The following is a 16133-nucleotide window of genomic DNA, read 5'->3' on the forward strand; positions in this document are numbered from 1 at the left end:
ATTAGCTGAAAACCTCCTCGAATTTCATTTCTTTGGCCCTAATCTATAATTAGTGTGGACAGACAGGTGCAAACCCTTCCCTTCCACAGATGGCTACTGGAAATGGTGCAAAGTAGCTCCTTCTGTTTAAACAACACAGAGATAACCTGCTCTGTCTTATCACTCACAATTACCTCCATTAAACTGAACTAATGTTTGCTTTAATAAAATGCTCACTGTTCTTTAAACATTATTTAGGAACTCTTATATTAATGGGTGTAAAAAAAAAAGTGGGGTTGGAAGGTATCTCTTTAGATAATAACGTATGCTGAATAAAATGTCCCCAGGAATAGTTCACAAAGGTGTTCGTTGACTTAACAGTTATTTTGCATAAATAGGGTTCACTATGCTATTTTTTAAAGGCATTTTAGTGATAAGCACTTTAACAAGTCAAGTGGGAGGAAACGTAACATTTTCCTGAGGTTTCGAAGGATGAAACATTTCATTTTCTTCTTATAGATTTTAACTTGTTATTCAAGTATCTAACTGAAAATGCTAGATTCTTTTCAAAAGATATTTATGTCAACCTAATCTTATCTGTTTATTTAACTTCTTCTAGATTATTCTGAAAGTTGTATGAGTTCATCATTTTAAGGTACATTTTAGCCATGAACTATGGATGTGAGTGTACTGTGTAATAAATAAGCACATGGTTAAAAATAAATCCACTCCATACTAAATAACTTCTGGAAAGCCAGACACTACTTCTCCCTTCTTCTGCTAACAATAAAGTCTATGGAACACTATATGGTTAATAAGCTGCATGTAAAACAAAGAAGTTCAAATGCCCAAACAGCAACAAATAAATATCTTTTCTCACTGAACTTATGTAACTTACGGTAACAGACTCCAGTAAAATGCAACCGACGCGCTTTTTTTCACATGCAAATCCTGCAGGTGCCAATTTTTCAGACTGCTTTACTATGAAGGGCTATGTTGCCTGCCTAAAACCTCAATGAAGAAGGCTTTGCATTCAGTGCCTGTCAGCTGATGTTCACATCAAAGAAGTGAGAAACAGGATTTGACAGTGAAGAATGTCCTGAACTGACAACCACTGCCCAGTATTCCTATTAGAAGCATTGCTTTCTCGTGATCCCTTTTCAATGGGGGGGGGGGGGGAGTGTTTTGTTTTCTGCTAAGATTCTTTTTCACAATAAAATAAATAATAATGATACTTTACATTTGTGTAGTTCTCTGCCAATTTTGAAGTGCTCTTTTATCTGCAAATATTTAGACGAGCATCCTCAATGAGACAACTCATCATCAAATACCAGCATCAAGAGCAACATTTTACTTTACTTTAGAAAGGGAAAACTGTAAAAAGATTAAAAAGCTGCTGTCCTGTAGCTGCAAAACATACTATTCTACTATTTCCAGCAACTTGCAATTAATGGTACAGTTTGCATTGGATGGCAAGTAGAATGCTTATTAGAAAGGTCCTTTAAGGATCATTTTAAAAATCAAATTATTAGCAGGTGTTAGTGGGCCACAGATTATTTTAGATCTGAGCCTGGCCACTGGAGAAACTACATAGTCAAATTCTCCCACTCAATACTTAGCTTTTCAAATAAGGTGACTGCTGTTTAAATGATATGCAATAAATATATGCTTAAAACAAAGCCTTTGAATATAAAGACGCTCCCTTAGCATAATCTTAAAGTCACTTTTCATACACTCAAAATAAGCCTGACTCCCTTTTTTTTGGAATTTTGTCTTTTGAAAGAATAAACCAAGGAAATACCAAATGCTCAATGCAGCCCATGAAAAGAAATGATAGACTTCAACTTCCTCAACATCCATTCTAGCTGCAAAAACAACCTGGGTCAAACTGAGGTTCCACGATTAATATTGGGTAAGACTGTCAGACCTCCCTTTAAAAATAGCAATCAGTAAAATAAAAGGAAGGAAAAAAAAAATCAGACAGCCCTATCTATGTTATCTGAAAGCCCCCAGGATGTGAAAACTAGACTACATTTTACAGGGAAAGAAGCGGGGAGGGAAATCAGAGAATTGTGAATTTGCCTGTGTTTGTACACCTCACAGCTGACATATAAACACCCAGGTTGGGGCTACTCTGGGTTAAGAAACAATGGAGTTTGTCAACGTGTTTCCTAAGGAACTGGGTGACGGGAGGAACTGGGCACAACAGAATCTCACATGGCCAAGGCAAAACGCTGCCATAAACTAAAAGGAGGCTCCCGACACTAACAAACCATTTATCACAGAGAAGCCAGTCAATTTGTATTCTAGTGAGTGTGGGCTCGCTGGGCACAGACCCAGTTCCACTCTGTCCTAGGCAAAGGGAGGGGGGGATGATGATAAAAGCCACTGAGCGCACTTAAAAACGTTACAGATGTTTTAAAGGAAGACCAGGAGGGGCGAAGCCCTGTAAAACAGATTTCAGTTCACGGAGAAGGTAGAAAAGAAAATGCTTTGGTCAGCAACCCGACCTTTATCGGGGGATAAATCAATTTGCAGCAGCTGCGGACAGCCATTCATATACAGACCCCGGGCAGATTAATTAAGGGAAGGGAAGTTAAAAATTCAGGGAGGCTCCGAGCAACATGAAGCACATGAAGTTGGTCTGGGGTGGCCTCTCCCTGGCCTTGGGGACTCGTCTGCCACGGGGGATACTAGCTGTTCCTGAAAGCCTCGTTTTACAGACTCGCTCAGCAGGCAGCAGCCGGGCCCCTGGGGGCACGTTGGGAGTTGAGGTGCCCCATCTTGAAGGAAAGCTATGCTCCGAGGATGTCTCCATTATGCTTTGCAAGGAATAAGGAGACCCAGGACTGCAAGGTTCCCCTGCCGAATCCTCCGCACTGAAAGGCGGGCGGGGGTGGGGTGGGAGGGCAGTTAATTTTAGCAACCACCGTGATTCGCATCCTGCTTCCCATCATCACAGTCCTCCAACTTTCCCAAGGGTTGCCCACCCTTTCCAAGGAAAAAAAATAATAATAATTTAAGCGCCGGTGCCGAGATGACCGCATTGGATTGAGGCGTCCGGACCAGCGACAGGTCCGCCCGGGAGCGGGGTCTGGGTGCGCCATCCACCCAGTCCTCCGGGCTCGCAGTGGGAGCGGGGGGCGGCGGGGCCCTGCGCGCTCCTCCCCGGGTTCAGCGGCTCAGCCGGACGGGTTTCTGGAAATCAAAACAATCCCCCCGGACGAGGCTCCCCGCCCGGGCTCCTCGGGGCGGGAGCTGCAGAACCCCGGGCTCCGGCTCCGGCTCCGGAGAGGTGGGTGGGCACCGCCTCCGGGCTGGCACCGGGAACACCCCCGGGGCCGGGGCGGCGGGGCCCCGAGGGCGCAGAGGTTGGGCGGGAGCGACGCAGCCCCCGGCCCCGCGGGGAAGCCCGCAGATCCGGAGGTGCTCGGGTCCGGGCTGCCTTCCGCCCCCCGAAGGGCTCACGACCCTAAAAGCGTGGGAGCAACAAGGTGAAGTTCCCCGACCAGCGCAGGCGCCTCCGCGCCGCCGCCAGGACCACGACCCTAGTCGCAGCCGGGTCTCAAAGTTAAGACTCGCTCTCCTGCTCCTAGAGCCAAGTTTTCCACCGCCTAAACGAGCCTTTCCCTTCCCAGATGTAAAAACAAACAAACGCAAAAAAAAAAAAAAATCCACGATGCGGGTTTAGGGCCACCTGCCAAAACGCACCATGGGCGCCCTGTCCAGTCGCTTGGCCGGCGCTGGGGGGACTGGGGGGACCACGAGTCATCGTCCTGCTCACACAGCGTGAGTGACCGCGGAGAGAGAAGCAAAATTCTTCCTGAAAGGCCGTCGGGAAACCTGAGAGTGCAAATGGCATCCTTGGCCGCCCCGTGAAGTTCAGTGTCATCGCAGACCGAGTGGCCGGCGCTGTTCCTCTCGCCCCCGCCGCGTAGTCCGACCCGAGCGGAGCGGCCAGCACAGTACAGCCCAGCCCAGCTGCGGGCTCCGGACCGAGTCCCCCCACGCCGCGGCCCCCCCACGCCGAGGCCCCCCCACGCCGCGGCCGGCCATCGGAATCCGGGGAGCGATGGCCCGGGGCCCGGCCCCGCCGCCCGCCGCCCGCGGGCACTTACACTGCACAGGGCCGGAGAGTCCCACCATCCGCCACGGCTCCCGAGCTGCCAATAAAACTTCCCGTCGTCTCGGCCGGCCGGCGGGGCGCGGCGCCGCCTCCCTCCCGAGGCCGCCGGACCCGCGGCCACTGGCCCCCGCGCGCTCGCCGGGAGGCCGCCCGGTCCCGCCGCCGAGCGCCCGCGGCCGCCGGTCCCGCGCGCGGCGAGCTGCGGTGCCCGAGCCCGGGGTCTGGACGTCCGCCAAGGCCGCCTCCACGCAGCGCCCCAGGCTGGCGGGGCTCCGCACCGCGCGCGCCCCCCTCGCGCCCTCCCTCCGCCTCGCGGCGGCGGCGGCGGCGGCAGACGCAGGCGATGCGGGGCGCGGGGCTCGCCACGGTCCCCGGCGGCGTCTGCGCCGGCCTCGCCCGCCCTGGCTCACGCTCGCGGCCGGCGCCGCATTTATCTGCGGGGCGGCCGGGCGCCGGCGGGGAGCGGGCACCGCGCGCGCTGCGCGGGGAGCGCCCACCCCAGCCCCGCCGCGCGCGCCCGCGCCCTGGGCGCCGTCACCGCACTCGGGGGAGGCGGCGGCGCGGCCGCGACCAGGTGCCGCGAGGAGCGCTCCCGGCGGGGCGCGGGGCGGCGGAGGTGGAGGTGGGAGACAGCTGTGGCGGGCGGGGGTCACGGAGGTCAAGTATATGTTAACAATGGCAGTCCCGGCTGGCGGCGGCGGGCGGCCTCCCTCCCGCCGGCCTCGCCCTCTCGCGTGCGGGCTGGACGGCGGGCGGGCGGTCCCTGCAGACGCCTCCCCAGGCCGCCTGCGCCCCGGCCCGGGCGCCCGGCAGTCACCCCAGATGAGCGCTCGCCCCGGCCATCTGGACCCGAGCGCTCCCGGCCGCCCTGCCGGTGGCCCTGGCTGGAGGGGCAGCTCTGCTAGGCAGCCAGGCTCGCTGAGATCTCCTCTCTAATCCCCTTCTGTTAGCTGATTTAGACTATTTGCTTTCGCATTAGATAATAGCCTTGGAGAAAACAGTTATTTTTTTCCCCCTTTGTTTTTCTGCTTCTCCCCTAGACTACCGCGAAGAGGGGCCTCTTGCTAGCTGACGTTTTTTTTGTTGGATGTGTTCCCCTCCCCCACACGTGAATATCAATACTTCAGGAGGGGGGCGTCCCCAGAGGACAAGATAGGGTGAAAGAATTCCAGATATTTCCAGAGTAAATAATCTCAGAGTGAACAGGACTGATAATTTGTTTAGACAGAGTAAAAAAAAAAAGAAAAGTACTTAAATGATAATGAAAATATTAACATGTAAGTCAACTATGATCAGATCATGGCTTGCAATGAGGAAAATGGCATCTTTGAAAATGATGGAATGGTGCCACTGCTACAAACGATATTATATTTAGGACAACAATTTGAAATCCTGCTCTAAACCCTGTTTTTTTTCCCAACTGGCCTCAATCAGTGCAAAATATCCTGTGTACATGTTTCCAAATCTCCTCTTTACAAAGGAAAAAATACTTAAGGCAGAGTCAGAGTTGGCCTTATACAGTGGGAACCGATGAGAAGGTCCTGGATTTTAATTTTAAAAATGGCTCTTCAAATATTTCATATCCCTTCCCCCATCCTTTTAACCCCAGCTGGAGCTTCCAATTCTGAAGTCTTTTCATACTCCACTAATTTTTAGCAATTCATTTCCAGAAAATACTCATTGTACATTCTTCCCTCTCCTTGGGACATTTGACTAATGAATTATAATGGATTGGATTAATGAATTGTAATGTTAAGTCTTGGTATTTGATATTATGATGCAGTTAATTTGAATCTCAAATCTTATCAAGTTGTACATTCTGTAGCAGTGTCTGCATGTACAGCTCATTTTTTTCTATCCTTGCAAATCTTAGTATCAATAATCTTCAAACATAAAATTGTATGTACACTACTGTAACTCCATTGTGTAGGAAATTGTGTCAAAACACCTTTTTTTTTTTTTTTTTTAGAGAAAAATATTTTTATATTTTATTATCCTGTTACTTGTACTATTTTCTCTGTCCCCCAAATTGAAAACCAGTAATTTGGATTCTGGAACTACACATTTATCCTTAAAATTAATAAACTGATATCTAAATCAGGAGTGATTCTTTTCAAATAATGTTACTTCTAAAATCATTTTAAAGTGTAGAATTAAAGTAAGTCAACAAATTTTAGGATGTAATAAACAGGGGGAGAAACAAAATATACATATCCTGCCACATTTTTCTTGTAAATTGCACCAATGTAATTATATTAGAAACATTAAACTTCAAAATCAATGTTATGTAACTTGGGGGAAATCAAAACAGTTTAACACTTTCAGGCTATATTCACAACAACAAGGCATGTATTTTTATAAGATTCTACAAATCTTCCAGGATCTTCCCTTTTGCCAGTCATACTTCTGGAAAAAATAATATTCATTGTTCTAGTTATACTTCCTTTTTTAAAAATATGGTCATGTTTTCTACTCACTTTGGCTTTACATCAGGTAGAATATGTCACTAAATCTGAGACCTTTTTTAAAAAATTGATTTTATTTGGGAGAGAGAGGGAGAGAGAGAGAGAGATTTCAGTTTGTTGTTCCACTTACTTATGCATTCATTGGTTGACTCTTGTATGTGCCCAGACTTGGAATCAAACCCACAACTTTGCCTTATCAGCATGACATGCTGACCAACTGAGCGACCTGGCAGGGCTCAGATTTTATTTTTTTTATTTTAATAACAGCAGTTAAAGAACTTGACTCCACTGATTTCCACTTCCTTTAAAGGCCTGTGTTCCACAAAACATAGAATGTAGTTTTCGGTAGGGTTTTTTTCTTGTATTATGTTCTAACTTCTTTATACAAATAGTAACCGTGTATATGGACCCACTGAAGCTTGAGGTGAATCTTGAACTGCAAAGTCTAGGCAAATAAAACATTAAATGAAAAGGGAGGAGCTCATTGATAGGTGTTGTGGAAGGGTGTGAATCACCTGAAAACAGCACAAGTCCACAAAATATTTGGATAGCATAGCCTTGAGGTGGGAAATACACACCCCATAACATTCATAACACAGTAAACTATTAATAGATACTTTTTATAAAACTAATCTTAAGGGGACAGGGGTCAGTATTCAGTTATTTTATCTGCCACTCACAAGAGAGATCAGGTTTCCGTAGTTTCAAGACTACTTAGTTTGCTGAGCCAAAAAAAAGTAATAATAATCTTAACAATAAATTGTAAAAAGGGGAGGTTGTTTAGAAAAAAAATAGGCACCTACTCACCCTAATGAAACCATTAAACTGAAAAATAAAGTAATACAATGTTAAACTGTAATAAACCCTTACCAGCAATTTTCTTTTCCTCACAAGTTAGAAGACTTTTTTTTTTTTTTTCCACATCATTAAATTTTTCATTATTGTGAAGGTACCAGGGTCTTTCAACTTACAGGTTTACTTTTTCAGTAATGTTGCCTAAGAATGGTTTGTTTTTTCCCCTTAAACCAATCCTTTAAAAAAGCAGAGATCATTCAATACAAATTTTAGATGAGTGTTTATTACCTCTTTGGAAAAGTGTGACCTCTCACCAAAAGGAATCCCTATCCAAAATATTAATAGGTACTTAATTAGCACCTTTGAAATTCCAGATCTTAAAGTTTAAGTGACTCCCAAGCTGTGATTTTCTATACCTTGAAAAAGTTGTCCTGTTCACGTAGGCTGATGAAAATCCTTAATAACCAGGTTACTTATTTTTAACCAAAAAATTTATTTGTTTTATTTGTGAAAAAAAAAAAAGGATGGAAAACAAAAAGAATGGCAAACAATAATTATGTTTTCATAAATTTAGAACTTCTCCACTATTTGAAATTTCTCTCCCTTTGGCTGGGCAATTTTTTGTAGTTTACTTTTGGAGCTTTGCAAGAACAAGTTTTATTCCAAATCTTTGCAATTTTGTTATTTAACTTGCTTAAGGATTCAGACTACAAGTAAAAGAATAAATTACAGAGATCTTTTCATTTTATTCTATAGTAGAAAAAAATAGGCACCTACTCACCCTAATGAAACCATTAAATTGAAAAATACAGTAATATAATGTTAAACTGTAACAAACCCTTACCAGCAATTTTCACATATATTTAGCACACATTCAAGGTATGGTATAATGCATTATCTCTTAGAGACTTTTAAAATAAGATAATAAACAGATTTTAAATGAAAAAATGTATAAGTTAAACTAAAAATGGCTCTTGCTATCTGTGCCAATAATTTGATCAGATTGGTCTGATTTAGCTTCAAGCCTGCAGACAATGAGTTTAATTTTCATTTATGATCTCTAGGTGTTCAGATAATCATGTGTGTTTTCCTGTAGTACTTTAAATCCAGTCTGCATCCAAAAAGCCAAAGTCACAGAATTTCAGTTACTTATTTAATTTGCAAAAGGAATTGTTAAAGTTCGGAATGTTTTACAAAATAATTCATAGTAATGTTTCTTCAAATGAAGAGTTTTACTTCTTAAGTATTTAAATAGTCCTATTTGTCAGACGTTAACACATTAAACTGCAGGAATGTGTTTATTGAAAAATAGAAAACACACACATGATTGCATGTCATACATATAAAAGGGTTTTCATATGCACAACTCTCTGTAATCTATAAATTATCTCCTGTGATGGTTTATAGCTAATCCATGAAAAATAATGATGCCAAATAAAAATATTATTCATGTTTCTAATTTAAATTCACTATTTCCCACCTCTATTTTTGAAAGTTGATTATTTAAATACTATAAATCAGAATAAAATCATATAACACCCTTCCCTCACTGAAATTCTATATTTTTATTTTCTATTGAATGTGCCCAGAGGTTATTTTTCCTTTTACACCGTATTTTTTAAAATATATTTTTATTGATTTTTTCAGAGAGGAAGGGAGAGGAAGAGCAAGATGGAAACATCAATGATGAGAGGGAATCATTGACTGGCTGCCTCCTGCACACCCCCCACTGGGGATCGAGCCGGCAACCTGGGCATGTGCCTTGACCAGGAATTGAACCGTGACCTCCTGGCTCATAGGTCGATGCTCAACTACTGAGCCATGCCGGCTGGGCTACTCTGTATTTTTTTATTGGTCGTTATTCTGTCTATGTAATTCTCAATTAGGTGCATATTAGTGTGGTGCAAGTGTACAAAGACAGGAGTCTTTGTCTTGTTCACTGAACAGTGCTCGGCACATATGACTGGTATGTGCTCAATATTTGTTGAACGATGAGTGAAAAAGATTAGGATGCTACAGGAGTTAGATATCTTCTCTTATCTACATAAGTCAAAACACCACCAACTTCTATTTTACTGAATTACTAAGAAACCTATGATTTTAACACTACCAATTTTTTAAATGAAACAAATGTGGGCAACCAAAGAAAAGGTTCTTCTGTGTTGCTTTATATGTGCAGTTCAATGCTTCTTGAAATAATGGTCAATTTGATGTGAAAAAAAATATATACATTCTTATGTGTTTTTGTTTTAACTGTTTATAAGATTATTTTAGATTTTACGATAGACTATAATGTTTCTGAAATTTTCGTTTATTTAATAAGCTAATTTTTTTCTTAAAAAATACTATGGAATGAAACTTGAACCTAGGGGGATCGTAGAGATAAGCAATTCTTTCCTTCTAATCATCTACAGTAGTTGAACTGTGTATTCTTCAGTACACTCATCAATATGCAGTAAAAATTCATAAGCTGTTTCATTTGGAGCCTGTTCTTATTATTTCCTTTCATTATTATCTCATCGATGGTTCCTATAATCCATATTGTTTAATGGTGATTATACTCCCCTAGTAATCACTTTTATTTGGAAATTCATGCCTTAGTTATGCAGAATAAATGTATCCATGTTCACACTGAACCCACCCTTTAAAAGATGCATATGTTCCAGTATTTTAATCATTTCATTGTCTCTAATCCTTTAAAAATATCAAATTTACTCTATGGAACCTCTAGTCTGATGAATCCCATGTTAACTCATAAGACTTTTCATGTGGGACTCACTACCTCACTGTAGTGCATCTACCCCTCAGGGGGAAAAAAACAAAACAAAACAAAACACAGCAGCCACCTGGCTCATAGCCTAGCTGTGGAAGAGAAAAAATTTGGGGGCAACAAATCTGTAGCCAATCTAGACAGCGCATAACCATGCTTGGCATCGAGTTGCTTTGCATACAGTTTGTACAGTTCCGACTTTCTTCTCCGTAAGCCTGGCCACCAGCTGAGAGACCCTGGTGTCTCCGTGGCAGACACTAAGGGTGCCCCCATTGCCTGAGACTAAGGGGATTCTCCTTCCTAAATGCCCCCCCCCCCCCCGGAGGTCATCTCAGCAGGATGTTTCTTCGAGGACATCCTTTGACCAACGTACCCTTAACTCAGGCCCCTATAAAGCACAGGACCTGTTATGGGGACCACCCAAATTGCCTGCATGGGTTGCAATTTGGTCCAATCTCCTGAGCTGGGAAAAAATTCTACAAGACAGGAAATTTTGATTTGTCACGTTTTCTAGGAAAAATAATCACCTGTAGACTGACGTGTGTCCTCAATGCTCACATTTTTATTTTTATGTAAATGTTCCCTAACGTTTTTACAACAAAGATGTGTACCTACATCTAGTTTTTTACAATTTTAATACATCTCATAGAAATGAGACGTGTGTCCTCAATGCTCATATTTTTCTAATACAGAACAACAAAGAGATTTTCCTTTAGAGCAATGCATGTCAAGCATTAACGTGCATGCTAAGCATCCGGAGGATTGTGTTAAGTTGCAGAATCTGGGTCAGTGGGTCTGGGCTGGGGCCTGAGAGGCTGCATTTCTAACAAGCGACTAGACAATGCGCGTGATGCTGGCCCACGTGCTCAGAAACCAGGTTTTAGATGATTGGAAGCATGGAGAACGCCGTACCTTACCACCATCCTTCCCAGAGCATTATTTTCACCGTTTGCACAAGAGCCAACAGCCTGTACGTGCTCAGAAAACACACAGAACATCATACAGGGCTGTGGGAACCCTGATCAGAGTAGCCAGATGATCAAGGCCAAGTTGCCATACGCATGCGTGCAGGCGAGGACACGGCAGTATTATTAGGTGAAAGGCCCCTTTGTCCCTACGCAGATGTGAGGGCAGTGACTCAGGAGTGGCAATATACGTACTGCGCAAGCGCACCCTTACGTAAGCTGTTATGTTAATGTAGCACGAGCATCACTAATTGGCACGAGGCCTCTTCTGTTTGAGCGTGTGTAGAAGTTGCCACTGACCAGCCGCTGTGCGGCTGCTTTTGTGGGGCTACTTGGAAGAACTGCTTTGTCTGACAGCTCCTGTAGTAAGAAGGTAAAGGAAGGGCCCTTGGAGCAATGGCCCCTTGGATGACAATAAAGTCCCTCCTATATGTGCCTACGACTCCTCGTGTCTTCACCTAATGCCCGGTGTCAGCTGTGCTCCCACAGGGGCTCTGAATCTATAACAAGATTCAGAGAAAAGCACACTCAGATATGGATAGGTTCCTAACATCCCCACTAGCTGTTCAGGCACCTGCAATCAACAATGAAGCCCGTTATCAGAGAGTATTAAAATAACCAGTCACAAAACGGCTTATCTCATCAGGAGGGGAAGATCTTTAAAAGTTGAGCCCTGGGTGGGTGATTATTACAGGAGGGTTAAGTCACAACTCTCCCCTAAGGGGTCAGTGATAGCCATCCCTTGCCTGGGACTCTATTTGTCTCCTTCAATGTGTAACTGAGAAAAGCTACTGTAAACTAATTAATGCAAGGTGTGATAGGCAGCAGGTAATGGCACCAGGTGCATGACCAGTGGGGGCAGGCCAAACCTGGGTTCAGCAACGTCGGTGCTTGGGTTCTGGCTAGGAAAGAATTCAGAGCGAGACCCAACTGTAAGAGCACATTGACTTGGTAAATGACAGAGGTAGAAAAAGTAATTTCTTCTAAGGGGCTTAGGAAACAAGTTATGAAGATAAAGGAAGGGCCCTTGGAGCTTGAGAATGAGGAAGCTAATGGTAATCTGCCTGAGGGAGAAGGAGAGAGAGAGGGAAAGGCGGGAGTCCTCCTAGGAGGGAGAGTGCACTGGGTCCTCCATCCTTAGCGTTTTAAGGGCATAGATTTCCGGGGAGGCACCAGGGGAAGATCTCAATAGAATATTCAGCAGGTTTCCAGGTGTGTCCTCTCAGGGTTGTACTCGCCACGGATTGATCAGCCAGCACGGGGGCAGGGGTCATTATTCAATGCAGCTGGTCCTGAGGTCAGCCGTGGCTGGTTTGTTGCTTATCTGGGCCTGGGGCTGAAATACAACTGGAGGCCTAGATGTGATCTCTAGGGAGGAAAGGTCAAGGGGTCCAAACCTCAGGACCAGCGATCTGCCAGGGGAGGAAACGTCAGCCTGGGGCGGAAAGTCTCATCGGACAGACAATTGATTGTCCATTGCTGGGCACCTGGGTCTTTCCATCCTGGGGACCTTCTGTACCTGGCCCATCCTCCTTCCTCTGCTCACGTCTATTTAACTGTCTACAGCACTATGATAACTTCCTGTGAATAACCACACACACACACACACACACACACACACACTCCCTTGCAGTGGTGAGTGGAGGATCCTGAATCTGGGACATCGCATCATGGACTCTGTGGCGCATGGCAGGGCTCTGCCCTGGCTGCCTCAGCTCACCCACTTTGGAAATTACTTGACTTCCCCCTTTTGACGTGTTCTGACAATTATGCCATAGTGTGCTGGTTTAACCGAAAGGTATAGCGCCTTTAAAATTTAATGACAGCTAACGATGACTAAGAAGAGAGAAATACATATATTTTTTCTAAAAGCAATCATGTAGGTATTCTTATTTTTCTACGCATTCTATTTGGGTCTCATAGAAGAGATTTGAACCTTGAGGGAAGGCTAGGCCAGATTGATTTCTTATAATTGGGTTTGGGTCTTTGGAGCTGGAGGAGCATCCACGGAAAGCCTTGCAATTGAAAAACAACAAAAAACAAACAAGTTCATGTCATTTGACAGTGGTTCTAACACATACTCTCTTCCTATCAGTAATTGGGTATGTGTTTGTGCTACAGGTCTCTTTTGTTTCCAACTCACTGGGTACCGTAATGGCAAACAATTTATGTTCAGTTTACCAGAATGCCGCTTCTTCCCATTTAAAAACACAACAACAATCACAACAATAACAAAACACACGGTGATAATCGGGAACTCTTAATAATAATTGCTTGCTGCAATCTAAACGAATCCATACTTTTTCCACCTCTCGCTACTGTTTCTAATATTGGAGGAGGTTTTATATTTTTTCTAAACAATAGATTTTAATTAAGAAGATTTATTAAAGACAGTTTTCATTCTCTGATTACATTTCCAGTTCCAGAGACATCTGCATTTCAAAACGCACCACATATTTTCATAAATATTCCACAATTCCCTCGGAGCTTTTTGGTATTTCAATTTCCTCCAACCTCTTCTTAACATCCTCACATGCATTTGCATGTTCCACGTGTTCGTGCCCAGTCAGTATAAAACATGTCTTCACACAGGTATTGTGTTAGAAAGGAGATTCAAAGCATTCCCCTTCTCCGTGAATCAAGATTTTCAAAAAGGAACAAAGACAAACTAAGCTCAGTAACATGTGTCTAACAAAAGAGTTAGATTCCTTACAGAAGTACTTAGGGTGGCGGGGTAAACAAGAGGCTGAGTTTGCTTTGAGGTTTAAATCATTGTTATTTTAATAGAGTGGGAAATTCATTTAGATAGCGAAATCTGAGAGTTACCCAATGAAAGCTCTTTTTGTCTAAGCTAATATAGTTTTAAATTTTTAGTTTTTGAAACGTAGTTTTGCCAGAAAATTATTTGAATATAGAAGCCGTTTTAGCAGCTATCTTTAGACGCCCCTCATGAGTGGCAGTAAATTGTCCATTGGACCTTGTGTTTTATCTAAAATTGTAAACCAGCATATTAAGCTTGATCTGAAAGGTGCAAAGAACAGAAATACTCTCGGTTATTTCCTTTACCTCATGAGGGTTCATTGTAAGGATATGAGGGGACATGCAGAAGGCAGGGACCTGGCAGGGTACATACCAGCCTTACGGCAGCGGTTCTCAACCTGTGGGTCCCGACCCCTTTGGTGGTCGAACGACCCTTTCACAGGGGTCGCCTAAGACCATCCTGCATATCAGATATTTACATTACGATTCATAACAATAGCAACATTACAGTTATGAAGTAGCAACGAAAATAATTTTATGGTTGGGTCACAACATGAGGAACTGTATTTAAAGGGCCAGAAGGTTGAGAACCACTGCCTTACGGGCTAGACTACACCTGTAGTGACCCGATTATCTTTTTTGTGCTTCCTTGGCAGCCACCCCTAATGTCCCATTGGCTCCCTGCCTGAATGTGCTGGCCTTATCATGACCCTGTGCTCTCCATCCATAAGCAACTTCTCCTTTCACTACCAGCTAATTGCTCGGTCCTCTCGACTTCTCATCGATACTGTTATAATGAACTATTTATTAGTAATAGGAAAGGAGCAAAGGGAAGGCCAGATATTATAGGCATGTCATTAGGCAGCTTCACCAGGAAGCTACAACTTTCACTCCCTAGGGGTCCGACAGAGAGGAAATAGGTGCATGGCCAGTAAAGATGGGAGGACTTTCGGAGGTGCTTGCTGTCAATCACACCTGGGGACAGAGATGGTTGGCCAGAAAGGGCGGGGCCACTGCAAGGGCTCAACATTTGGCTATTTAATCCCCTGAACAAAGGAGTTCACTCTCTTCTGCTTCTGTGCTCTTACTGCTCTTGGGGTTCATGGGACTGGTGTGATTCTGGGTTTGTGGGGCTCCCCTTGCTTTTGGCAACATGGCCCATGGCCATGCAGACCCCACACACAATGGACTAGCCTGAGACTGACATGGACCCGGCTCCAACACGGAAAGCAAAAACTGTGGACATTGGCTTTGCTTCTCGCTTTACTAAAACCCAGTTACATTTCTTCTGTGACTGGACTAAGAGAAATGGGGCTTTGGAAACCCAGGAATGGAATTCCAAGAAATAATGCTTTCTACCATATCTCACCCTCCCGTGGGGGCTTATTCCAGCGGTACCCCAAGAACCCCACTTCCATCCATAACAATAGAGTCTGCTCATTCATTCTGTGATTTCTAATAACTCATTGCTTCTGCTTAATCTCATGTCTTTCAACTGGTCTCCTGTGAACTAACTTATACTCTTCTAAAATGGAGAGAGAGAGAGGCTGATGGGATCAGTCAGCCACCGACTAGACTTGGGAACCAGGTCACCTTGCTGGCTGGAGGCTGGCTCAGGATCCCATCCCCGGGGCAGTCTTCTGTGGTCAGGGTGGCAAGGTCATGTGCACAACTTTCCTCAAAAGGAAGACCTTCTTTACAGTGTCCCAGACTCCTCTCTAAAACACCAAAATAACATGAAGGTGCTTTGGGAAAAATGGGATTGTGTTTTTGTTGTTGTGTTTGTTTTTTTAAAAAATATATATTGTATTGATTTTTTACAGAGAGGAATGGAGAGGGATAGAGAGTTAGAAATATCGATCAGCTGCCTCCTGCACACCCCCCACCGGGGATGTGCCCGCAACCAAGGTACATGCCCTTGACTGGAATTGAACCTGGGACCCTTCAGTCCGCAGGCCGATGCTCTATCCACTTAGCCAAACCGGTTGGGGCTGTTGTTGTTGTTTTAAATTATATGTGAGTGTTTATCCCAATACTGCTGGCAGTATAGGAGGACAGCAGGTCATCCACAAACATACACTCTGCAGCCTGAAATAAGCCAGCATTTATATAGGGTAGTACAAAGATTACAAGGGGAAGTAGGGATTACAGGAATGGGGAAGTAGGCAATTCTGGCTGGGGTGGGACTCCATTGTTTGGGCAACAAGGTTGTTAATCTTTCCATGATAATAGACAGTGCTTGAATGAGAATGGACCACATTCCTAGGTTGACT

General features: G+C 44.2%; 1 protein-coding gene across 1 annotated transcript in view; it reads right to left on the reverse strand.

Annotated features, from left to right (window-relative positions):
• Positions 1–4191, reverse strand: part of RUNX1T1 (RUNX1 partner transcriptional co-repressor 1) — a 144757-nt gene extending 140566 nt beyond the window's left edge. Inside the window, exon 1 of the mRNA XM_081110883.1 lies at positions 4098–4191. Coding sequence (XP_080967009.1) covers positions 4098–4125 — 28 coding nt within the window. The 5' untranslated portion in view covers positions 4126–4191. The remainder of the gene's footprint in view (positions 1–4097) is intronic.
• Positions 4192–16133: the final 11942 nt, after the last annotated feature.

This window comes from Myotis nattereri (genome assembly GCF_964212035.1).
Source record: "Myotis nattereri genome assembly, chromosome: 17".
Taxonomy (NCBI): Eukaryota; Metazoa; Chordata; class Mammalia; order Chiroptera; family Vespertilionidae; genus Myotis; species Myotis nattereri.